The 24998-nt window shown below is 38.2% G+C and overlaps 2 protein-coding genes across 4 annotated transcripts in view; one reads left to right on the top strand and one right to left on the bottom strand.

Annotated features, from left to right (window-relative positions):
- LOC132783880 (uncharacterized) overlaps nucleotides 1-23392 on the top strand; it is a 35379-nt gene extending 11987 nt beyond the window's left edge. Inside the window, exons 2-5 of one of the 3 annotated variants that reach the window (XM_060789189.1) lie at nucleotides 5227-5253; nucleotides 19908-20834; nucleotides 20906-21207; nucleotides 21275-23392. In XM_060789189.1, coding sequence (XP_060645172.1) covers nucleotides 19991-20834; nucleotides 20906-21207; nucleotides 21275-22789 — 2661 coding nt within the window. In that variant the 5' untranslated portion in view covers nucleotides 5227-5253; nucleotides 19908-19990 and the 3' untranslated portion in view covers nucleotides 22790-23392. Of the gene's footprint in view, nucleotides 1-5226; nucleotides 5254-19907; nucleotides 20835-20902; nucleotides 21208-21274 lie in introns of all 3 variants that reach the window. The other 2 variants (XM_060789187.1, XM_060789188.1) reach the window with 2 other exon arrangements.
- Nucleotides 23393-23460: 68 nt separating this feature from the next.
- On the bottom strand, nucleotides 23461-24696 carry LOC132783883 (GILT-like protein 1). Its single transcript, XM_060789192.1, has 5 exons — nucleotides 24417-24696; nucleotides 24232-24360; nucleotides 24007-24168; nucleotides 23781-23918; nucleotides 23461-23700 (listed from the first exon to the last, which is right to left on the bottom strand). Exons 1-5 carry the CDS (start codon nucleotides 24507-24509, stop codon nucleotides 23596-23598), a joined length of 627 nt encoding a protein of 208 aa, XP_060645175.1. The 5' UTR covers nucleotides 24510-24696; the 3' UTR covers nucleotides 23461-23595.
- Between the last annotated feature and the right edge of the window lie 302 nt (nucleotides 24697-24998).

Genomic DNA, 24998 nt, shown 5'->3' with positions numbered 1-24998 from the left:
TTAATTACATTATTACTTTACATATTGTATATTGTGAGTGCAGTAGATTATTGGTATACGAAATACACATCTTAGTAGCTTGTCAGTATTTTAATTACATTGTGGTATATTATATCGGTATATTAACTATTTTTGTGGATATATATTTTATATGTTGTATATATATTTTGAATGTAGTAGTATATTGAAATATTTTCTGTATATTTTAGTATTTTATTAGTATATTTATTTGGTATATTTCAACGTACTGTTTTACCACTATTGAAAACCAGTAACGGGTATCTCACAGTTGAGTACACTCGACTGTAGCTTCTTACTTTTTTGTGTCTCATTCCATTTTCATTTCCATTTCAATTTTCATATGTGTATTATTTCTTTGATCGTGTGGGCGCACTTGTCTCATGCTAATCAATGTTTGTGTGTGTGAGTTATGTGTGTACACAAGTGTAGATACACATACAACTGCAGAGACAGAACCTACATGCATCTCAAAGTGTAGTTCGGTTCAGCTAATTTCCTCGTAATTGTTGCGCAAATACAAAAGACGAGCGTCTACTATTACTTACTCACTTATTCTGCCAGTGGTTCTCTTATTGTTATTACTCATTAAATATGCAGTGGAAAAACAGCACATAAATCACACAAAATGCCTCAAAAAGGCGACTGAAGTTTTATCTTTTTGTTGTGGTGTCTGACTTATTGTGATCTCAGTTGTATATTGCTTGTGATATATGAGCCAGCTATTAGCTTTGGCTTTAATGATGCATTTGCATTTGGCTGCACTCTGCTCTTTTGTTCTGACCTGGCAATCTATTAGGCTTAGAATTCCATCAAAAGATTACCGAAAACAGAAAAACAAATTAAAAAAATTTCCAAACAACGCGTTAGAGCATCATCTTAAATACCAAAATGGCCGCTAATTCTTTCAGTCGAGTCTTCAATGTCTAGACAGACAAACAATTGGAATTCTAAGCCTAGCCCAGACCTGTTTGAGAGCCAAATTAACACATGGCCAACACTTACAACAGCGACAACAACAACAAAAACAATAATAAACTGGAAAAAGGGCGATCCATGTAAGGTAGATGAGAGAGCATTAGAAGAACCTGCCGGCCGAGCTAACAGAGCCAATGAAAACTGACAACTGAAATCGAAATTGGTATTGGAATTGAAATTGGAATGCATTCGGAATGAATTCGGATTATTGTTGGATTTCATTGAACTGGTTTCGAGTTCTCTTCTCTTCTCTTCACTGCGCTGCGTTGCGTTGCGGTGTTTTTGACCTTTGATGTTGCGTTTGTGAGGCATTTATGTGTTGGCCAAAGACAGCAGGCAGAAGTTAACGTTTGTGAAAAGCTGAAAAGATTTTTTTATTGTAATCAAATTCATGGAATTTTCGACTCTAGGCGCGGCTTAACTTGGCTCGGCTCGACTCGGCTTCGTCTTCGGATCTTCAATGATCAATCAACAGAGGCAGCAGGGGAATCAACAACGAAAACGAATATGAATAAAAAATACAAATACAAATAAAAATACGAATATGATTATGAGTATGGGTTGACTCACAGCAGCAGCAAGTTTAATTGATTCAAATGAAGCTGACGATCATGATGATCATGATCATCGTAAGCATGATCGTGAATGACGATTGTCTATCCATCTGTAAGTCGCAGGTTTTGGTTTTGTCTTTTGCTAGCCGCCGATCTTTCTGTGTATGTAAATTGATGCATGGCAATCAAAAAATATAAATATAAAAAGAAAAAGAAAAACAACTCGCAGTAGCTGCTGCCGATCGCATCACAGTCTTTGCATTGTTTCCTCCCGGCAAATATCGTGAACAACGTCAACGAAATTATCAAAATACAACAAACGGCAAAACATGCAACTGGCAATTGTTGTGTTGTTGTTGTTGTTGTTGTGGTTGCTGTCATGTCATGCAACGTTTTGTGTCTCTGTTGTTTTGTTTGCGCTTCATAATTGTAAGTGCACACCCCCGCAATCCGCATACCACCGCAGCTTGGGGCACTTGTCAGCAGTCAGGGGCGTTTATCCGCATCGCGTTGAACTTTACAATTGTAATCCGTATTTTGCATTCGCTGCGGTCAAAGTTGACTGACAGCAGCTGAATGTCAATGCGACAATGAGACTAGCTAAAGGTGGAGTACACCCATAAATATGTATATAGTATTCGATTCGAATTGATTCGATTTATTTAAATACATCTCTGATAATCCAGACAGCACTACGCCCACTTGTAGACTTTCCATTCAATTATGAAAATTAGCTTGGCAAGTCTCGAGTTGTTGCTAATTGTTGGCGGTGGCTGCTCAGCTCTTAATTACAATATGATTAACATTCGGGTTAAGGGTCAGCAACTGGGCAGGGAACTCTGAGAAATATAATATATGCATTTCTGCATCTGTATCACTAGAAAAGTCACGTGGCAAAACATTGCGACTGTAATGAAGTCATTAGAGTGCAAATAACTTTTTTAATCTCTGCACAGTCTGAAACGGAATGGAATGAAATGACTTTGTTTACGAGCTAATCACGGCTCTACTTACTCTTATCTGTTAGGCATTCTGATTACAACACACTCGTAAAAATGCCTCTTGTCTGATTGAAGGAAACATTACCAAGTACTTCCTTTCCTTTTTCCTGTTCAATATCCATAAAAATCTAATGAGTTGATAGGGAGAAGTCAACACCAGTTGTTTCGTGTCCTGTCCCTATTCAATTTGACTTGACCCTGGGACAAGATACAAACAGGTAAATGAATACCAGTTGCCAGGGTCCTCAGTAAATAAAATCGTTAAAAATAATGAACGCACTTCCGCTGCACTCATCGGGGTCTTAGAACTTTACACACAACATTAAAATGAGGCAGTTGAAGTGGTGTTTGTGGTTTTCACAGTCAGAGAGAGAGAGAGAGAGAGGGGGGAACAGAAACAGATCGCAGAGGGTTAGAATGTGCCGCTCAAATTAAAAGGTGCGCGACTCGCAGTCGCGTCGTGAGTCGCTCGGCAATTGCAATTACATATGGAAGATTGAGAATGAGATGGTCAGAGCAAGAGACCCAAGTGAACCGAACCGAAAAAAAATCAAAAGATGTGGGCAAACATGAACGGAAATAAAGCGCACACCGCGGTTTTCCCCTCTTTTTGGTTCGACTCCCCAGTTATAAGTTCTTCTCAGTGGATTCCCAAGTTTATCTATAAAATGCGCGTAGAAACAAAAGCAAGTTGGTAACTTGATTGTGGGGGCCGGACGACACATATAAATTATCAACGACGCAAGCGTTTTCAGTCAGCTCCACTCTGCCAGTTATGCATAGATACAGATACAGATACAGATACAGATACAGATATAAATACAGATAGAGATACAATGTAAGTAGCTATGGGTACAGCCTACGTTCAAAACGCATGTTGAATGAAATTCTTGTTTTGTGTGCATATTTACAGGGTATGCTAATAAACTTGATTTAGTTCATGCTCAAGCTTACATATTTACTTTAATGTGCGTGAGCGTCGTGAGTCAATGCACTCACGAATGTTTCGAATATTTTGCGTAAAAAAGACATAAAACAATTGAATGATTTAATAATATTTCGTTTATCTTTGTGGCACACTTAGAAACAACATAAATTTGCATTCAAGTCGATTCAATAAAAGCAATCTGCGAAACCTGTTTCAAGTTATTTTAAGTATAAGCTGAATAACGAGTGGTAGTTGAATGTTAAATGTGAATCAAACGTAGTATTTAATTGATTATATTCTTAATGCAGAAATCTCTGCGGAATGTTGTACTGGTCGAAGAAGACTAAGAATAAGAATAAGAATTATAGAAGTCTATGAAGAAAGTGTTGTTTTTTATGGCACAAAAACAGAAATCTGAATGACTGACTGAGTAACTGACTAACTGTGCGTATCTTGCGAGTGTGTTTTTCTTTCTGCTGTTGTTTACACAATTGCTGAAAAACAGAGCTTATTGTTATTGTTAATAGCACAGAGGCAAGTATGCTGTGCCTTATTAGCCACACTTTGTTTTGCTTTATTTACTCAGCGGCTTCGTCATCGTCGCCGCTTCTCTTCTCGTCTCGTCTTCTAAATGGCGCTTAAAGTGCGTTGGGCGATGTGCGATGTGCGGGAAAATAAGGTCAGGCCGCCGAGAACTTTCCAAAATGACTTTTTTTTAGTGCTTGTAAGTAGTATACTCGTATATTGGCCAAAAAAAAAATAAGACACCAAGAAACAAAACAAGGCAAGGCAAAAAAAAGAGGTGTATTGCCATCAGCCAGCGAGGTTGAGGCCCAAACAATTTGTCAAGTTTAGAGGGGGGCACATTTGTATCTGACAGATATGCGCTTTGCATGAGAGGCCGCAGCTTAAACGCAGCCATTGACACGCGGTCGGAGGGACTGCTGCTAACCCGTTTTGCTCTTGGCCCGGCCAATTACCAAGCCCACAACATACACAACAGCAACAATAAAAACCAACAAATAAAAATAAAAACATAAAAATACTTGTGAGAATTTATCTCAAGAGTGTGGTACGAATTTGTTGTCTCTGCGCGCCTTGATTCATGCATTGGTCAGCAGCCGAGTTGTAACATACATCTGCAGTTATATATGGTACATATACATACATATTCGTGCAGATGAATCTGAAACTGTGACGCATGCACAATTGGAATGGTCGACGTGATTGCTTTTGATTAAATTTTAATTCCATTGAGGCAAGTGAGTCGATCGACTCGACTCGACTGACTCTCTCACAGCTTCCAGTCTCGATCTCCGTCTCCGACTTCGACTTCGACTCGACACAGTCAATTTGATTTTCCAAACATCAAGCTGTGGATGTTTTCATTTTCGATGATTTCGTACTCTCCCATAATTGCAGATTTCATTGAGATTACTACAAATCACCTGAATGCGTTTTCATTTTCTATCTGGCGAGAAAGTGGGGCCCGCATCCCAATATCCAATTCCCAATACAAATACCAAACCAATACCAATTCGAATAAGAAATGTTCGCATATTTTGTTTTGTTTGGTTTTCTTTAAGCCGCGTGTGAAACATTTTTATTGCCACATTGCTCAAAAAAACAAGCGTTCATGTAAATGCAAATGTCTATCGATTATAGTAGCAAAGCTCTCTTAACATAGAAACAAAAAACAATACAAAATATTTTAATAGTTTTTGTGCTTCTTTTCTTTTCTTTGCAGACGCACGCAACCGCAGCAATTTGCTTGGTAATTACACATATTATATTATATTTCATTTTCTACGTTAAATCGATTAAAAGATACTCTACTGAGGCACTGAGGTGTTGTCAGGTGATTTTCATTATTATAACATTTGAAATATAGAATTAAGCTTACCGATAAGTAGAAAAATTGCATACTGAACATTCCTCTTATTTAACATTTAATCATTATTTGTATACAAAAATATTCTCGAAGTTTATATCTTATATTTACTGTAATTTGAGCTGAATTGGTTTCAAATTTGTGATATTAAAGCTGCAAATGCATTATTATAAATTTATTGTTGTCCAGATGGGAATTTATTTAACATTTAGGGATTTATTAATGTTTTGTAAAAAGACAATTATTTTTAAATGATCATATTTGCCATAACTCGATCTGAATACATTTAAAATTTATGAGATGCACATTTCATCTACAATATTACAAGTATATTGCAATATTTTTGCTGATTCCCAGATTTCAATTTATTCAAATTATTAGGTTAATTTTGCTTGGGAATTTCATCATGGCATTATTTAAAAATATATTTTCTTTTAGAATTATCCAACCCCAGAATGCTTTGCAATTTGTACTTGGCGTTCTTAATTCATTACCCATATCATAAATTAATTGCAATATTTTTCCATATGGGGAATTATTTAATAAATGTTTTTAAGAATTTGCCCAAATACCCCAGATCGTGTTGCGATTTATAGAGTACATGTTTAGGGGTACGCATCTACAACATAGCGTAACGGTTCCTTCACACTATTTGGAACTCGGCGGCAATTAAGGAGAGCGCACGAGCTTTTTGAGGAGGCACGCAAAGTGTGACATGCTCCACTGGCGATGCCCAGAGAACATTAAATGTGGGTCAAACGAATCTCTTGCATAACATAGCTCAGTTAAAACAACTAATGATCAGAGACGTCGGCAAAGAGATGCCTATAAGGCGCTATTAGGTTTTTGCACCTGTTCAACTGTTCAACTGTTGATTTGAGCGTCAAGATCGTAACTGTTGAACGGCATTTAAATGTTAATTTGCCTGCCTCACTGACGTTGACTTTTCAGCACGTTCGAGTTCGAGTTTTGTGCGTTTTAATTGCAGTCGGCAGCAACGATTCCGTTGGATCCATATACTATACGTAATTAGCTTACTCGTCGTACATTCGTACATGTAAATGTTGGCCTACTCTGTGAATTTGCTGCTGGCCCTAACCTTTAACTGGGCTTTTCGCACACACACTGCACACACGCTCTGCTGCTCTTTGGCAACACAACACGACGATGATATGGCTAAATCGAAGACAACTTCGAACACAACAAATGGGGTCGCGATCCAACGCACACGGTCTTTAAATGTTGATTGTTGCTTTTTTCTGTTTTGTTCAGTTTCAGTTTGAACTTATGCAAATGCTTATCATTAGTCCCGGGACAAACTGTAGTCTGTAGTCTGTATATAATTTGTTGTAATTTGTGCTGTTGACTTCATATTAATTCATATTTTTTAGTGTTTGAGGTCAGGCGCTTGATGTTTCGAGTGTGTGACGCAGTCGTGTATTTTTAGTATGGTAATTTATACGAATTACTTGATGGCTTACACGCTTAACTGATTGACAATCGATTTAACTTTGCCAGTAATACAACTAGAAAGCATTATCATGATCACCCCAAATACATACTATAGCAGTATGTCAACGGGCGGAAATTGAACAATAGAGTTGAATTTCCACATGCATCTCGAAACAATTATTTTGTATTTTGTGCACACGCGAAATTATTACCTTTTGTTTTCTTTCTTTTCTGTTTGTGCATTGTCGGTCTTCTTAAAGACATTCAAATGTTGCGTTAGCATTTTGCTGTTGTGCAACAGCTGTTAAGTAACAGCTGCAACCCTCGGCTTGCGGCGAATATTGTCGCGGCGAAGGCAACTGTAAAGGAAAGTAGCGCTGTTAACGATCCTGCATAGTTAATACAGGTCTGTTACTTGCGCTACTGCAAAGAAAACCAGTGCTGTTAACCATACTGCTCAGTTAACATAACTCTGTTCTGGAGGCTGTTCAAAGTAAAAGAGTTTTAGGTTTCATTCCTAATAAAGTCTATTTCGTTTTAATTAATGCGAATTCGGCATTATCAATTAGCTTTAAATGTTGGTAAATCAAATAAATGTGTGCGCTAACATTGATTTATCGTATTCCTGTTGAACTTTGAACTTCAATCGAACAAAAGACTGTACAAAAATCGCCAAAATAGCGAAAAGGCGCATAACACAACTTGGTCCAAACAAAAACTGTCAACAAAGTTGAGTGGGCAAATATTTTTAGTAACTTTATTTCGGACGCATAAATTACAAAAATGTTGTCATTTGTCAGTTTTGAAAGAATGTAAGCAAAACTGGTTATCAACTCTCCTGTTGGTTTTATGACGCAAAGTCTTTGTGCTGAAAATACAAATTTGAATTTATAATAGCTATAAACTGTAGTGCTTTAAATATCCAAAAAAGGGATAACAACTACTGATGTTGACTCAGTTATGGGCTTCATCTCCATAATATAAGATTTATTCTAGGTACAGATAATCTCTAATACTAACGATGGCAACGAGAAACTATCCAAAAAGAAGTAAAAGTTATTTTTAGTTGATATGTGTTAATCATCTACCTGTTGCTGCGATGATGTTCAGTTCTTGAGCTTGTGCTCAAACAGTTGGCTCGTGATTTCACTTATCTAGACACTGAGGCTTGCTGTAAACTGAAACTGAAATGGTTTTAGACATGGCTCAGTTTCACCTGGCACTGTGGCCAAGAGGCACGTCGTAGTTGAATTCACATGACATGTCATTTTGGGCACAGTGAGAGTTACTGTCCAAAAGTGTTCAACGAGTATTTTTTTTGGCTGGTTGTAAGCATTAACAAATTCTTGCAGTAAAAGTGCTGCTGTTAACAGCTGATCATCTAACCAGCTGAGCAGCTGAAGCAAACCGAAACAAGCTTAAGATCATCTGTAAAATGTTTTGGCACATGCCAAACCCAAAAACTTTGAGAGATCTAAGATCCGAGATCCCAAAAAAATGGAATAGAAAAAAATACAACTGGTCAGCTAGCGCCAGCCAGACCTGTCTGGTATGTTAGATCGTGGAAAGAGGAAAGGAGTAATTATGAATTCGCTAAGCTATTTGGCAGCTGCGCGGTAGCTGAGATCTTTTATAATTATTAACAAAAGTGGCCACAAGACAGCAAAATGGCAGCACTAGCGGGGCGTGGAGAAGGGTGAGGGGTCACGAGGCTTGTGAAATTTACGTCAAAAGTGCGTCAGCAGAAAATCTAATGATTATTGGGATTTGATTTGGCTCGAATTTTGTTTCGCTTCGCTTCGTTTCATTTCGTTCGATTGGCCAACAATCGAACAAAATCAACGCGAAAAGCAAAAATTGCTTAAGGTGATAACTAGTTGTTGTTTTTGTGGTCGGTGTTGTTTTTGTTTTTGTTGTTGTTATTATTGTGCTGATTGTTTATCGCATGTTTATTTGTACGACGCGTGCGCCAAGCTTTTGTGTTAATTTGTAATAATTAATTTGCATTTTTTGCTCAACAGTCAATGAATTATTTATTCATTTATGGGTTTCGGATTTTACGCGGAGTTTTATCTATAATTCTAGGAAAACTAATCTCTTCAGATTTAAATATTTCCAAATCAATTTGTAAATTGATTTATGGGTAGATGAATTAAGAAGCCTATCTCAAATTATTCGGGGGATTATTGCTCTGCATACCTAAGTGGATAATTTAATAATAACTTCGCATACTTATACTTGAACATCATGTAAGCAATACGGAAAACAATCTTTCTTCCTCGTTCCCCTTTGTAGACAACTCTTGCTAAAAATGATTTGTAACTTTCATTGCGTGCCGCATTCATTGCCCAAAATGCAATTACAATGGGTAAAAAAGGCAACTGCTGCTGGCTACTGGGTTTGTGTGTCTTTAATGAAAATGCATTTAATGCACTGCCAATTTGTGGGCAACAAATTGCCACAACAACAATAGCAATAACTGGCAACAACAACTGACAACAGACAACATCAACAGGCGACTTGTCGTATGAAGCATTTAAATGGTTTAATGGCTGGAACGAAGCAAGAAATCTAAAAACAACATCTAACGACAATTTTGTCGTACCTCAAAAATTGTTTTTAGCTTTAAAAAAAATATACTCTCCCAAAGAGTCTTTTAATTATTGCGTTCATTTTACTTTATAGAATTTTTGCTTTAATTGTATGTTTATTTTGCTTAAAGTTGAACTATAAAAAAGAAGTAACCTAAAAACTGTAGTTAATTTGCAATACTTAAAGATCCCTGACTATTGTTTGTTGTTCTCTACAATTAAGTCAATAGGTTCTTTTATTTTAATGTCGTCAATTTGTGTGCGCTGCCGTTTAATTTAAGTTTTATTAATTTTAACCTGTGCTGTAATGTTGAGCGTGCCTCTAATTCACCTACGTATATTATCTAATACGAGTACAACTCGATGTTATCGCTTTTATTTCGCTGTTCGAACTGCGCATTTCTATAATACATCCGAGATCAGTGCTTCGCCACGGTTTATTACTTTTGACATGCATGACACTCATTTGTAGTGTTGTGCGTGCTACTAAGTACACACATATACCCTACACCTTTTGAAACATACTATTAAGTCATTACTTGATTATAGAAAATGCCGTATGGTGATCTATAAGGCAAATACTTGATTTCCTGTAATATATTATATCATGTATAATAAGCTATATTTATTCATTCGAATAACTACAGGGTATCATCATAAATATGTTCTAATATGTGATGGATCAATGCTTGGACTCAGTTCCAAAGAGCAGCATGGAGCAGGTTTCTGTGGAATCTTTAAAGATCTTGTAAAAAATCAATAATTATAAGAAAAAATCCAAAACCTGACTACATGTTAATCTAATCGAGTTCTCACAGAAGCGTCAAGATTCTCAACAACGCAAACACCTTTTCACTTAGCTTTGTTTGCTTAAATGTTTAGAACCAGCTAATAAACAAATTTATGAATTGCCTAGATGCGAATCGCACGTTTCAATCTGCTAAATGAGAAAAATTAAAAACAAAAACAATTATTGCAAAATATTAGTAACTACAAATACTTTTAAATATTATTTGGCAATTTTTCCTTCGAATTAATTTCATGCACTCTGTTTGCATTGAGACTTTTTTTTATTTATTTTATTACTGTATACATATACATTTTTTTGTTATTGAAATTGGAATTGCATTTGGAATTCGTAAGCAATTTGTGCGCTAATTGAAATTCAATGGACTGCGGCTGCCTCAATCGATTGCTGCTCCCGTTCGTCAAACAACAATTACAATGCAAAAACTTTAGAGGCGTCTCTGTGAGCGGCATACAAATCGGGGAAAAAACAAGTCAACTTAAATATTTACAAAGCATATTTTAAATCGAACAAAAAACTATAACAAATGCTGCGAGAGTTATAAATAACTAGTGAATTGAATTAGTAGCCCGTGTAATTATAATTTAATAATTAACACGAAAAAATGATAAATCACTTTTATAAACATCGTATGACTTTCGACCATAATAATTATCATTAATTTTAATTTCTATTAATGCCCTTAACAGTCATTTGATTGTTTGATTTAATTGTCCAGCATTCTCTAAGGAAATATTTAAGTTATTTAGAATTGTACAAATTACACTGCGACTAATCGGAATCTTAAAAAGTAACTCTAGATGGAAGTCAGGGCTACTCTCACTTCCCATAGAGTGAATGCTCCAAAAATAATCAAGAGCACCCTTCGCCAGTGCTGCCACATCAAGGTTTTCACCTAGTCTGGCCACATGGTCGCACAGTGGTTGGACTTTGTGTGTTTGTAAGTGTGTGTGTGTGTAGCCAGGTGAATGCATTTGCCAGAGAACATACCGCAAAACAGCAGTAGTCGAATTGTGTGTTGACCAACAAAGCCATAAAATTGCAACAAAAAAGAAACAACAAAACAAAAAACGGTTAGCAGTTTCACATTTTTGGCAGCTGCTGCCCCGCACAAACTGTAGATACGAGTAGCTAAAAACAAAATTCAAAAGTTTTCAAAAAATTTTCTCACGTAACAAGTACACAAACAACAGCAACAACAACAACAACAGCAGCCAACAAACCATAAAGGAAAATACAACCGGGCTGGGCTGGGGCAATTTAGTTACTTGGCGTCGCTGTTGTATTAGTGTTTGTTGTTGTCTAGGCGCTTGGTATACATGTGTATGCGATTTTGTTGGCAACATATTTGCCAATTTTTTCGGCTCCGACGTCTGCGCAATCCATAAGAGGGCATTAAGGCTGCTCGCTGGCTGGCTCGCTCGCTCGATTCTAAATATCAGGAGATTGCTGCAAGTAGCCGCTGCCGCTGCCGCCACACTGCGGCAAGTCGGCAACAACCTTGGCTAATGGCCTGCTAGCTGGACTGACATGGCGATATCAACACAGCTGGAGCTGCTGCAGATTTGCTGTTGTTGTTGTGGTTGTTTTTTGTCTTCTCGTTGTTGTCTGCATGTTGCAAGCATGGCTCGTAATGCTTAATGGCTGACTGCTTGGCTGCTTCCAGCTTCACTCGATTCACCTCTCTCGCATATGTGAGTGCTTGTGAGTTGGCCAATTTGCTGCTGCTATGACTAAGCAGCATATAGCCTGTTTATCTTGGCCAAGAATTTGACTCTTGATCTTTGCCAGCCATCCCGACTCTCTGTCTGTCTCTCTCTCTCTCTCTCGCTCTGTCCTGCAAGCAATACCTTAACCGATATCGATACCGATAGCGATTCCGATTCCGATAACTACTCCAGTTGCGACGAGTCAGTGGAAAATTTTCACACGAATTTCAGCAAATGCGCGTTAATTGCCTGACAACATACCGAATTCGAATTCGAGTATAAAGCAAACACGATCGCATTAAATAATAATGTTTGCTTTTAACTAGATTTTAGCACGCATTGTATTCATGAACTCGAAACTCTCGTGCTCGAATTGAAATTGCAATTGCCATTTGATTTATTCATTTACATATTGATTAATACTTGCAAATTCGCTACGAGTTTGAGTACTTTTCTCATATGAAACACAAGAATTTAGATCAGCAATACAAATATAATTAGATTCAAGTGATAAAAACCATGATAGCAAATATAAGAAAATGCAAAACGTTTGACTAAAAGCTGATTGATTTGATAAACTCGTATTTAATTTATACATTCCTATGTTGATTAAAATTTGTCTGGTATGGAATTTACATTTACAACAAATTGAATTATAATTAATTAGGAATAGTAATATCTATAAATAATAATGATAATAATAGTTAAGCACCCACTAATGATATCATCAATGTCTCTGACACAATAACTAGCCACTCCTCAGTCTCGACGATTCTTTCGCCACCATCGAAATAAATATGTGAAAGGCACGAGGAATTCATGACACTTATCGATGTTTGTTGCACCTCGACTATCATTTCCATCAGAATAATATTTGTTAATTAATTAAATTGCGTGCCATCCACGAATTAACAAGAGAATATCAATTACAAAACCTCCATTCACAATGTATATGAATGAGCCATTCAAATTGAAGTAGAATTGTAATTATTATCTGTTATATTTTACAATATACTTCATCCGGCTTAGTTTCATTTTGTTTATTATATGTGATTTGATATAATTTGATTAACATTTCGGCGACGTTTGATTAACCCGATATTTATAGTATTTCTTTTGCCAATTTTTTTTTCGAACATTCAATTAACATTTATGCACTAAATAATTAAACACTAGCTTTAAATACTGCAAAATAAAAACAACAATGGCCTTAGACTCCAGCTTAAAGTCGTTTTTTGCCGTCGTTGTTGACTTTGTCTTGCTCGATCTTGGACTTTTTATTTATGGCCTCTATATCGTTAGACAGGCACATGATTTGAATACCAAAATAGAAATAGACGTGTCCATGTGCAGGCCAGGTTACGTATAGTTGGTCAATTGAATGCTTAACGAGTCTCTTAGCGAGTTTATTTACTTTTTCCAACTTGGCAACAAACAAAACGTCTTTTATTTGTCTAATATTATAAAATTCATGCCAAATTGAACATAGAATGATTTTTTACCCAGAGAATATGCAAACAATTTTGCAAAACTGAGTATATGTATGTATATATATACATAATAATAAACCCGTTTGCTATTGATTTAATATTTATAAGAACAAATGAGCTAAAAAACTATATTACAAAAATTCTTAATTGAATAGTGACAGGTTGATGCTGACAAAGAGTGTGGGTAATTGTTTCTGATTAATATGAAGAATATACATTTATTTATTGATAAAAATAATATTATAACATTAAAATCAAATATTATAAAATAAAATCCTATATGTATATGAACATACAATGATTTTAACTCGAAAAATATGAAAATATTTGCAAAACTTCAAATACACTTTATAAACAAGTTTTGTTATTGATTTAATTTCGTCAAGAACTAATGAGCTGAGATGAATGTTAAATACATATATATTGTAGAATAGGATGATAAACTGAGAGAGAGAAGCTAATATCAATACGAATATAAATTCGATAGGTGCTAGTTTTTTAAAAAAATATTTTTTTTAAGCTGCAGTTATTATTGCAGCAACAAATGCTTTTGTTATTGCCGTCTTCGTCGTCATCTTTGTTGTTGTTGTTGTTGTAGTGCAAATGCAACAACGTCGCGACATCTGTGTTTTGCATTTTGTTTATTGCTCAATTAACCCCCTTTGTCGCATATTTTTTTGCTGTTTTGCTAATAAATTTTGCTCGAACGATTCGCAACGAACCCTTTCAGGCCGATGACAAACTATTTGTCATGCTATTTTTTTCCACTGTTTTTAATTTCTTGTTTTTTTTTCTGTTTTGTGTTTTCTTGTTGAGCTGGAGAAACCCGGGGCTTTGCAAGTGCTCCATTGTTGTAGTTGAGAAATGATTTGTACAATAAGACAGTCCTAAATTTATATGCGAATCTTTTTTGAGCGCGATAAAAAAGCGACAGTGACAAGATAAGAGACAACTGAAAAGACAGGGAGATGGACAGAGAGAAAGAGACAGCGATTGCTGAAAATGTCAAATAATTAGCCAAAAGGCAAACACTTTTTGGCCTCAACTTTCTCCCTATTTGCCGTTGGCATCAATAATTACATTTATCTAGAGGTATTTTTTATTTAATTGTTTATTTATAGATATTGTGTGTTTATTTGTTTGTTTTGTCGTCTTCCTGTTGCCGCAGAAATTCAATTACAATTTGAATGTATAAATATTTATATATTTTTTGCGATTATTGGAGCTTGTTTTCAGTATTTATTTTTGTTACTCACCTGAATAAATAATACCCTATAAATTACGCTATTCAATGAGATACTATTTCCCCTAAATAAACATATCACAGAGTATTCAGAAGTTGTCTGTAAAATGCAGGATATAACAAATTCAGAAGTTGTCTGTAAAATGCAGGATATAACAAATTCTATATGGTTTTACGATGTCTGCTGTTCAGCATTTTAATGAAGTTTTCGGCCAAGATATTTAAGTAAATTGAAATGCCATAAAAGCGGCGACTTCCAGTTCAAATAATATCATATGGAAATATGCGAAAATATACTATATATATGTTAATGCATATAACAACAACAACTTTAGCCAGGCTTAATTCATGTCAAGGCATTCACTTTCAAAAACCAATTTCAATTTCAAAAAATCAAAAGAAAAAAGGTTTTTACTCAGACACACACACACGCACAAAAACAAAAAAAAAAGAAACAAGAAATCAAAATACGAACAATTTAATAAGCAACAAAATTACGCAGACATCAAAAAGTACAAAGTAAAAAATAAATAAAAATAAAAAACAAAACAAAATAACATAATAATAATATGAACAGAAACCTGCTGCGGTTGCCTCAATTAAGTAAAAACATGAAGACAAACTGAACTCGATGTCGGCTCATGTCTCGGGTCCCCATTAAAGCCAACGCCGACACCAACTCTGGCTTTCTGAAGCCGACTACGACTCCGACACCGATACGATGGCGCCCGCTCGACTGACCCCTTTAGACCCCATCAAAAGGTAAACATTAATCTGTTTACACTCAGGCAAATAAGTACGTGTACACGTATGAGTCTGTAAGTCTGTCTGTCCGTCCGTCTGTCTGTCTGTCCGCAGTTTCGCATCGTTCTTTTGAGTGTTTCACGAACTGATTCTGGGCGTCAGGCGTTTAATAAAGTTGTACAGAGTGTGTGAAAACATTACAAGCAGAGTGCTCACGACTAGAAAATACCCTGTAATTCAAAATAATTAACTTTTCTATGTTAAGATTCTTGAAGAATGACTGTTCTCATATCTAATGGACATACCCTTTGTTTACCAATAATGTCTGTAGGGTATAATTATACCACTTGCTGCGAATTTGCTGTAGTTAATGCGCACTTTTATTACGATTATATCCATTGCGTGGCGAGCTTAAAACTCCTGTCAATAAAAAACCTTTTTGTGGCTTTAATTTTCTTGTTGTTTTTTATGGCTGCCTGGAATTTGCGGTATTAATTACCTGTTAACTCACCTGAGTCTTGAAAGTGTTCGTGCGAATTGTGCAACTGAGATAAGTCTGGAAGCCAACAGAAGTTATCTCCAGACAGAACTGTGCTGAATGCTCAAAAGGAGATAAGCTGCCAGTGTATCATAAAGAGATTAGTAATGTGCAAAACATCGCCATAAACTTTTCTAAAAATAAGTAGCAAAATCATTGAGAATCGTTTGGGTACTTTTTTTCGTTAAGTACTCGTATGTTTAGTCTTATAACAATATCCAAATAAATACTGAATTTTTAATGAATATTGACATTTGTATAGACAAAGTCTCAGCCCATCCCAAAATGCGCAGTCATTACTCGCACCTTTGCATTGTGTCTCATCTTCAATTGTATCTCGTTGGGATTGGCTGGCCGTATTGAATGTAATCTAAACATTGAATTGAATGCTTGAGAGAGTGTTTATTCAATCATTCAATTAAATGCATTCCGATGCGTTCGCACGTACAAAACTGGCAAACTTCCTTTCCATTTTTTGATTTCCAGTCGCCTTGCCTTAACTCGATATTCGTACGGCGGTGCGAGTATTCGCATTTTGTATTCGTATTTGAATCGTGTGACACACATGCCCAAAAGCAAAAATCGAATTGCGAAACTGTCTTTAATTTTTTTTACTTATTTATATATTTTATTTTTATTTTTAAATTCATTTGGGAGACATTCTTGACGCTGTCTCTGTCTCTCAGTCTCTCAGTTGAAGTCGGAGATTGAGACTAAGCCTGAGTCTGAGTTCTCTCGACGTGCTGTGTCGCAGTTTGTAATTCTTTGCTTACAATTTATTTAAACCAACAACGGAGACACATTGCTGTGGCGTGTTGGAGCCACACGCGGTGCTATGGCTAAGTTCAATTTGGCCTAAGCAAAGTAAACAAAATGCTTATTTTTTTTTTTATTGTAAATCAACTTTTCAATTTTGCTTTGCCGTTGACACAGTTTCCCAGCAGCACAGCTCACAGTCCGCTGGTTGCACCTGAGCACCTGAGAGATCTCCGAAGTCTTTTGAGCAAAATAATAAATTGCAAAGGCTTGTTGCCAATTGAGAATGCCATGTCTCAAGTGTTTAGCTCTGGAACTTGACTTAACATAAATATGTATCTACAAGTTGTTATTCCTCTCTGTTGCTGCTGCTGTTGCTGATGCTGATGCTGTGGTTGTTTTGGTTTCTGTTTGAGCTGCCTGGGAAGCACTTGGCGCAGGCAAATTTAGCTGTTAAAATTGCTTAAAAATACATTTTGATAAATGACTCAACATCTTTTCGAAGCTCTTTTTTTGGTTGGTTCTTCTGTGGTTAGTTAGTTGATGAACTGCTAAAGCTGTCCCATTGTCTCATCTAGACTCACAAGTCAAATAGATAAATTCAAACGCTCGCAAATTATATGATACGATGATCAATCACTTTTGTCTTTGTCTACGTCAAGCCAACAAAAATCATTTGTGTAGCGACGGCGGCAGCTGTTCTTTTGAGCCAGACACAGTGAGAGACAGTCAGTCTCTATTGTTTGAGCCACAAATTTATTGACCATAATATAAATACCTGCTGTTGAATTTTAAACTGGGCTAAAAGCTTGTTTACTCTCGCCTTCCTTCTCTCTCTCTCTGTTGTTGTTGTTCTGTTCCCTGACTGAAGGTCGAAATTCCCTTTGCTGTCAATTCCTGTTACTCATTGACTTCCTGATATGTGCACACCTGAACCTGAACAAAAATAAAAATAAAATGTAAATAAAATAAAATAGCTACACTTCCTCGTGACACCTTTTGCATATCTCATTCGCTAAGCGCGTCGCTGGCACGCACAAAAAATAATAATAAATATACTAAAGACTTGCAATTACGGTCTAAAAGGAAATAGCCGGTGAGACCACAACAAAGCCAAAATACTAAAAAAAAACAGGCATAAATGTTGATGTTACCGTGATTCGTCTTAGGGCGTCTCAGGCAAAACAATTACTTACTTTTGTTTACCATGTTTCATACCCATTCGGCGGGCTTTCTTTGCCTTCCCCTTTTGCCATCATTTTCTGCAGAGTGAAAACTATCCAGCGATGTCAATGGCCCGAGGGTTCGACTAAGGTCTGAACAGGGGTTCGGGTTCGAGTTCGTATTCGGTAACTAATAACTACTACTGAGCATTGCTCGCAGTCGCATCCATGAATGAGTTAGACGCCCGCTTTCGGTTGACAGTCTGGCCAAAGATGATATTCATGGTTTTATGGCAAAAGTGAAAGCAGCAGCAAAAAAAAAAACCTTTGAGCAAATATCATAAAATTCCAGCGACTTCGTCAAGGTCAATTGCATTTGGTAGCCACATGTCTTCTCTTCACCTTCAGCAGAGACAAGTTGACGGCAAACTAAAGCGTATCAAAAAAAATTGTCCTTTATCATCGTGCATATGAATTGCATTAAGTAGTTTATAAATTTGTCTGAAAAATCAGTGCTAGAGCGAAACAATTAGATAATGTTGCAGATTAGATAACAAAAAGTCAGTTACGTTTTTGATTAGCCACGCGATCGGCCAGATGATGACCACGCCAGCTTTGCACAAAACTCGAGTGCTGGGGGATTTATTTCGGTCACATGATAAGATCATAAAATGTAGTAGTCAACATGTTGCTTACTTTGTCATCTTATCGGCAAAACGTGCAGAACTACTTAGTAGAAAATCATTTCATAGAAACTGCTCAGAGAATTAGAAGCAAATTCTGATTGTTCTTTAATTTAATTGCTGAACATTCGTGGGAAAATATATTGTAAAAATAAACCCGTTTAATTTGAGCAATAATTGCTAGACTCTCGCATCAATTAAAAAATAAGTATTAAACATTTACTGCCAACTTACTAAAACCGCAATAAAATCTCTATAATTAGACATTTAATACTGGTAGCTAATGGTTTTGATATTTTCGCCTCTAAATGCTTTTCCACTGCAATTATTAGTCAAAATACGCGAAATGGAAAAAGAAACGCACACATTCGGGTGGGATTTTTGGTAAAGCAAACAATGTGTCTTGTAAATATCTGCATATTGTGGCTTCATAAAACAACTATTACATGACAACCTGTTCCAAAGACAACAATAATTGCATGGAGGAGGCGGAAAAGTTAAGCGCCGGGTGGAGAGGGAGATGCTGAATAGACATCCACAATTATTTTACAGGTGCCTGAGGTGCTAATTATGCGACGTCTCTTACTTAATTTGCGTCACTTGTAGACATATTACAACTTACCAAGTGAAATTACAACGAGTTGACGTGAAGTCTGGCCATTACTCCCATCGAGTAAGGTATACGAACTTTATTTTTTTGCGATTGCGGCTGGTTGGAAAAACTAGCGGAAGCCTAAGGGTGATTTTTACGGACAAACAATACCTGATTATACTTTTTATGACTTGCAAATAAAGTTCAGTTAAAAGTCAATTTTATGTTGAAACTATTACAAAATTGAAAGTATTATTGGTGTGAATAATTATTACTATCCATAAATAGATTTATTGCAAAATAGTTAATTTGCTAAATAAAAAAGTAAATGAAATTGCAAGATAAAAAAAGATTGAGGCTAATCATTATTTGCGATTAATTAGTAGTCTGCAAAAAGTTTACAAGCGAAAGTTTGCTTTAAATATTATAAATTTGTTAAGAATCACTTGTTGATGAAGTAGGTAGGGATTTCCTAAATATCTGCAAATTTAATAGTACATTTTCAAATGTGTTAATTTAGTGAAATGAAGTGTACAGAAAAAAAAAGGATTCTTTGAGGTAGTTTTAAAATTGGATGTATATGTATCATTAACTGTAATACGAAACTTAAATATATCAATGGAAATTATTAATCAATCAATCCACCGACAAATCTTGTTAAATTATTAGGCCATAAAATTACAGTCTAGTTGTAAATCTTCCACTTCTCAGCAATCTCTTCAATCGAATGTCTTGTATTAATTGATTTCCTATTTATTTTATTTACAGCTCTGTAACATGTCACAATCTAAAAGCTATTAAGCGGCAACTGCAACAACAATAGCAACACTAACAACAACAATAAAAGCGAAATGGCAACCAACAATAATAACAACAGCAGTGCGGTGGCAAGTCCGAGGGATTCGATGGAGGGTCACGATGAAGTCGACTTCGTGTTGACAACCACGCACAACAATAACAACGACTACGATGATTTAAGCAGCGCCAGCGGAGCGATTATCAGCGCCAAAGCAACAACCACAAACACCACAGCAACAGTCACACCAAACAATGAACCAAATCTCACCAACAGCAACACTTTGAAGAAGTCAAAGGAGCGACGCACACTCTTCCATTTCGGCAGCAAGAAATCAACCAATAAATCACAAACCACAGATTCGGAGGCAGTTCCTCCAACCACGGCAACCACAGGCAGCTTGCTGCTGCCACCGACGCCTCCAGTGCCAATTGGAACACCGCCTAGGCAGCATAAGTTCGTGAAGAGCAGCAGCATTGCCCGGCTGCTGGGGAACACTTACAATGCTAGGAAGTTCGAGCGGCAGGAGCAGAAGCGTCTGGCGAACGAGGCGAGCGGCAAATTTCATACGTTCAGCGGTCGCCAGCGTGGAGCTGGTCCGTATCTGGAGCGATTCAAGCGCATGGCCAAGGAGGATGGCGACATTGCCGGCAGCGATGACACCGTGCAAGTGACCAATGTGATGACGCTGACGACAGACTCGCGGGATCTGCAGTATGGCAGTCGACAGGAGCATGTGGGACGCAGCGAGGATCAGCTGAGTACCAAGGCGATGCGCACGCTGACCCGCGGTCTCGGCAAGCTCTGGTGGAAGCGGACACACAGCGTCGACATTAGCACACCAGATCCGGAGTATAAGGTGTCGTATTTGGGCAATGTGCTAACCGGTTGGGCCAAGGGTGAGTAGCAAAAAGGCATTACAACCGAGAAACTGTTAACTAATACTCACTTCTTCCCGTTTCTTTAGCAGGCGAGGGCTGCGTGGAGAAGCAGCTGAATACGCTGTGGCGCAATTACACACAGCATTCCAAGCCGGATGTCATCATGCGTGTGAAGGTCTGTGCCTCAGGACTGAAGGCAACCACTAGACAACATGGACTCACCGAGTACTGGGCCAATCGCATCACCTATTGCTGTGCACCCAAGAATTATCCGCGTGTCTTTTGCTGGATCTACAGACACGAGGGCAGAAAACTGAAGCACGAGCTGCGCTGTCATGCTGTGCTCTGCAGCAAGGAGAAGATTGCTCAGGATATTTGTGAGACACTAAAGGTAACCGGTTAGAGAAACGTTTTAAATTGTATTCAATAACTAATTAATTTCTTTGTCTGCCCTGTAGGACAACTTGGAAAGCGCATTGCGGGAATTTAAACGCGAGAAAATTCTCAAACAAAATGCGCGTCTCAGTCTGGCGAATGCCGTCTATGACAATCCCAGTCTGCCGCGTCGCAAGATCATGCTGAGCGTGGGCGGCAACAACTACAGACCGCCACTGGAGCGCTCCAAATCGGCGCCCAAGCTGATGGCCATCGAGGAAGCCATTGGCGAAGAGGAGGGCGACGAAATCGAGGACACCAACGAGCCTGAAATGAAGTCCTGTTGCCAACGCGACTCCCTGTATCCGGCCATGACGTTGGGCCGTAGACGCTGTCGTCGTGGTCACTCCATTCGACGCACGGGCAAAATACAAGCGGCGGTCAGCTGCTGCTCACATCAGGCAGAAGCAGCGCTAGTGCCAGAGGGGGATGCACACAGCAGCACACCTGGCACACCAGTTGTCAACGATGGCTCCGACTCAGATGAGTTTGAGAAGCTGCTGAAGTTCGACACGACGCTGAGCAACGAGCTGCTGCCGTACTTTGACATGCAGCTGCACAAGAACAGCAGTCAGAGCCTGGGAAGTCTCAGTGAGCTGCAGGTGGAACCAGTGCCAGAGTCTGAGGAGGTAGAAGACGAGGGCGAACCGCTTAGCTTATTGCCCACCATAAACAGTGATCCTAGCGCTGATCCGCAAGCTGACTACGACAACGAGGATGTTGTGCATCTACGTCGCTCGGGTGTCTGCAGCGATGGCGAAGAGGATTACCTGGACGATGCTGATGATCACTACTTTCGGCAGGCAGCCATGCTCACCATGCTGCACCGTAGCTCAATGCGCAAGCGCAATAGCGATCAAGCGAGCCTGCAGTATCGCCATCAAGCGCAGTCATCCATCTCTTCGAATGCTTCCAGCTCAACGACAGCCAGCGGCACAGCAGCCCAAGGCGCTGCAATGGGAACGCAACAGTGCCTGGCGAGTCCGGACAGCGATGAGGGCTCCATATCCAGTGGTTGCGAGACGGCCAGCACGGTCACAAATGCCAATCAGGAGGAGTACAATAAGACGCAAAGCAACAACAATGCAGTACAGCATCAGGTGCTCGAACAGATATTGATCTACCAAAGACTGGAGGAGTCGAAGCGTAGACAGCAACTGCGCCACAACAGCGACGCCACCAACTACAGCAGCTCCAGCAGCATCACCCTTAAGCACAACTCTTCATCCCCAGCCGAATCCCTAAACGATCTTGAGGTATCTGATCCACAGAAGCCATTGGAAGCCGATGTCGATGGCGATGGCGGCGTGTCGGACGATGACTCGGAGTGTAGCGACGAGAGCGGCTATGTGGAGTACCAGGAAAAGGAACGCAACCAGGCGAACGCTGGCGTCATTGCGCCCGTTGTGGCGCCCGTTAAGCCACGGTTGCCACCCAAGCCAGCGCCAAGGCGTTCGCTTAACGGAGTAGTTGCCGCCAAGGTCGCTGTCGAGCGACAGGCAATTGCAGCTGGGGCACGGACAGGAACAGCTGTCTGAAGAATTTGTGCCGCCCGAAAGTATGCTTTAAAAAAGGAGTTTCCGCCTTCACTTTGTTATTTCTACGCACACGTCAACCACACCAAAAGCAAGAAAAGTGCAAGAAATTGATGTAATTAAAATGTAGTCGTAGCTGTAGTCTAATTGTTAAGCTATATTTAGAAGATATGTACATTATGTGTAAGTCATCTGTTGTTGGTTCATCATGCAAGGAAATAACCTAACGATATTATTGTGTAAATGTTTCTTGTTTGCGCAAATCATTTATGTAACTAAAAACTATTCAATTACAATTACAAATACGTTTACATATATTTATAGTTGTCTTATGTCTTGTTGCGAGTTGCAAGCGCAATTTGTAACAGAACGGTATACTTATTCATATACATATTTGTTTTGTTTAGAGAGTCCCTTTTCGACCTCCTTGAAAAATGCACACTAATTTCATTGTTTTGATCGGGCTCCCATGCACTTGCCCCCCGAAGCGAATTTATATGATATGAACTCTGTAAATAAAGTATGTACTATATGTAATTCAAGAATTGTATCTACTTATATAAATTATTATCATATTGGAAATATATGCAACAAACGAACAGTCTACAGTTTCTGTTGTTATTTTATTGCTACAAAAAGTCTAGAAATTAAACGAGTACTAATAATCATTCGGCCAAAAACATTTTTATTTGCTGTTTCCAAATTAGTTTCATCTTGAGTTTCTAATTTGTTTTGAGGGTTTATTGATTCTCAAGTTTCGTTTGAAAAACTTTTCTCATGCTAATAATACAGTTCGTACATTTCACGACTTATTGACACACTGTGGGGGGCAGAGAGATTTGTTGGCGCAGCAAATAGCAAACCGTAGACCGGAAATTGCGCAGAGACTTGTCCTGCAGCTGCTGATCGAAGACCTGTTGGCGTTGCGAGTGCGTAATCCGAGTTGAAGAAAACCAGTTAACAAAGAGGTTTAACGAATATATTACACACTTACATGATTGTAGACGATGGTGGGCACAAAGCTGGGACGGTAAAGCTTTGTGATCTGCTCAGCCTCCAGCTGCAATTTCGTGCCCGTTGGCGTCTTCATGCAATGCTCGACGTCTGTCAAGAGACCCGCTTCATTGGTACACTACACAAAATGCGAATAATCATATCGCTAACTGATTAAATAAATTCTTACTTTCACCCGACGCTCTCTTAGCACATATAACACGCACCTTGTCAGCATTTGCATAATCCAAGGCAAACATTTGGCAAACAACGAATTTCACCTGAATCGCTTGATTGTTTGTGCTGCTGATGACACAGCTCTGCAGACGATTGCCCTCGCATTCAGCTGGTCCATGCTGGCAGTGGAACAAAGCGCCATTCTCTTCGGACTGCGTATAAAACAGAGCTTAAATTTTATGAGTGTTCTTCTCAATTTAAAATTGCAATTATACCGCCGATTTTCCAAATGGAACCAATGCAATGTCAATGTACTCCCCCAATTCCTCATGCACTGGGCCCAATTGTCGCATGAAGTTTCTGCTGTCTGGACAAAGCGACTCATACAGTAGAGTTATGTGCAGCTAAGTTGAAAAAGATTTTAAACAAAGCACTTTATCTGATATACAACTTTAACCACCTTTTCAGCCTGACGCTTATCACGTGAAGTTTGCTCAGCCAGACTGCAGTTGAGCGTGGAAAAAATGCACAATACAATTATAAATTTAAGCATTTTTGCTGGTTTGGCAGTTTCTGAGTGAATTTTCCAATTTTCAAGGCACACGCTTTCAACCCAATCGATGGAACTCGACCTTCAATGCACTCTTGGACCTTAAGAACGATACACTCGGTGGGCAAGTACAAGATTACGAGAATGCGACCGTTCAATTCGGTTTTAGTTCGTCAACTGAACGTTTTGTCACTTTTCGGGGCTTTATTTGGACAAGAGCAATCCAAAAGACTGCTCACGGTTATTCACACATATTCACACAGTCACATATGAATGTGCGTTGCCTGGCCGTCCGCTCTTGTAAGCCGGTTTTTATATTTAGTTTGTTTTTTCTTTCTTTTCTTCTCAACTGCTGGTGTTTTTTCGAATTCCCTTACACAGAGATTCAGAACAGTATGTTAATTGACACTATACAATAGACACGGGACAAGTTTTAATTTTTTTTTAAGTTTTCTCACGCTTTTTGATGCTCTTTATGATTTTTTCTCTTTA

This window comes from Drosophila nasuta, chromosome 2R (assembly GCF_023558535.2).
Source record: "Drosophila nasuta strain 15112-1781.00 chromosome 2R, ASM2355853v1, whole genome shotgun sequence".
NCBI classification, from domain to species: Eukaryota; Metazoa; Arthropoda; class Insecta; order Diptera; family Drosophilidae; genus Drosophila; species Drosophila nasuta.
The sequence above is the reverse complement of the archived record's forward strand: the minus strand, read 5'-3'. Positions and strand labels throughout refer to the sequence as shown.

Bases quoted from the DNA above. Each gene is read 5' to 3' on its own strand.
- LOC132783883 (XM_060789192.1), bottom strand. From the start codon at position 24,509: ATGCTTAAATTTATAATTGTATTGTGCATTTTTTCCACGCTCAACTGC. The intron at 24,169-24,231 runs GTATAATTGCAA...TTTTATACGCAG, and splicing joins TTCCATTTGGAAAATCGGCG to TCCGAAGAGAATGGCGCTTT. The intron at 23,701-23,780 runs GTAAGTGTGTAA...CAACGCCAACAG, and splicing joins CCACCATCGTCTACAATCAT to GTCTTCGATCAGCAGCTGCA.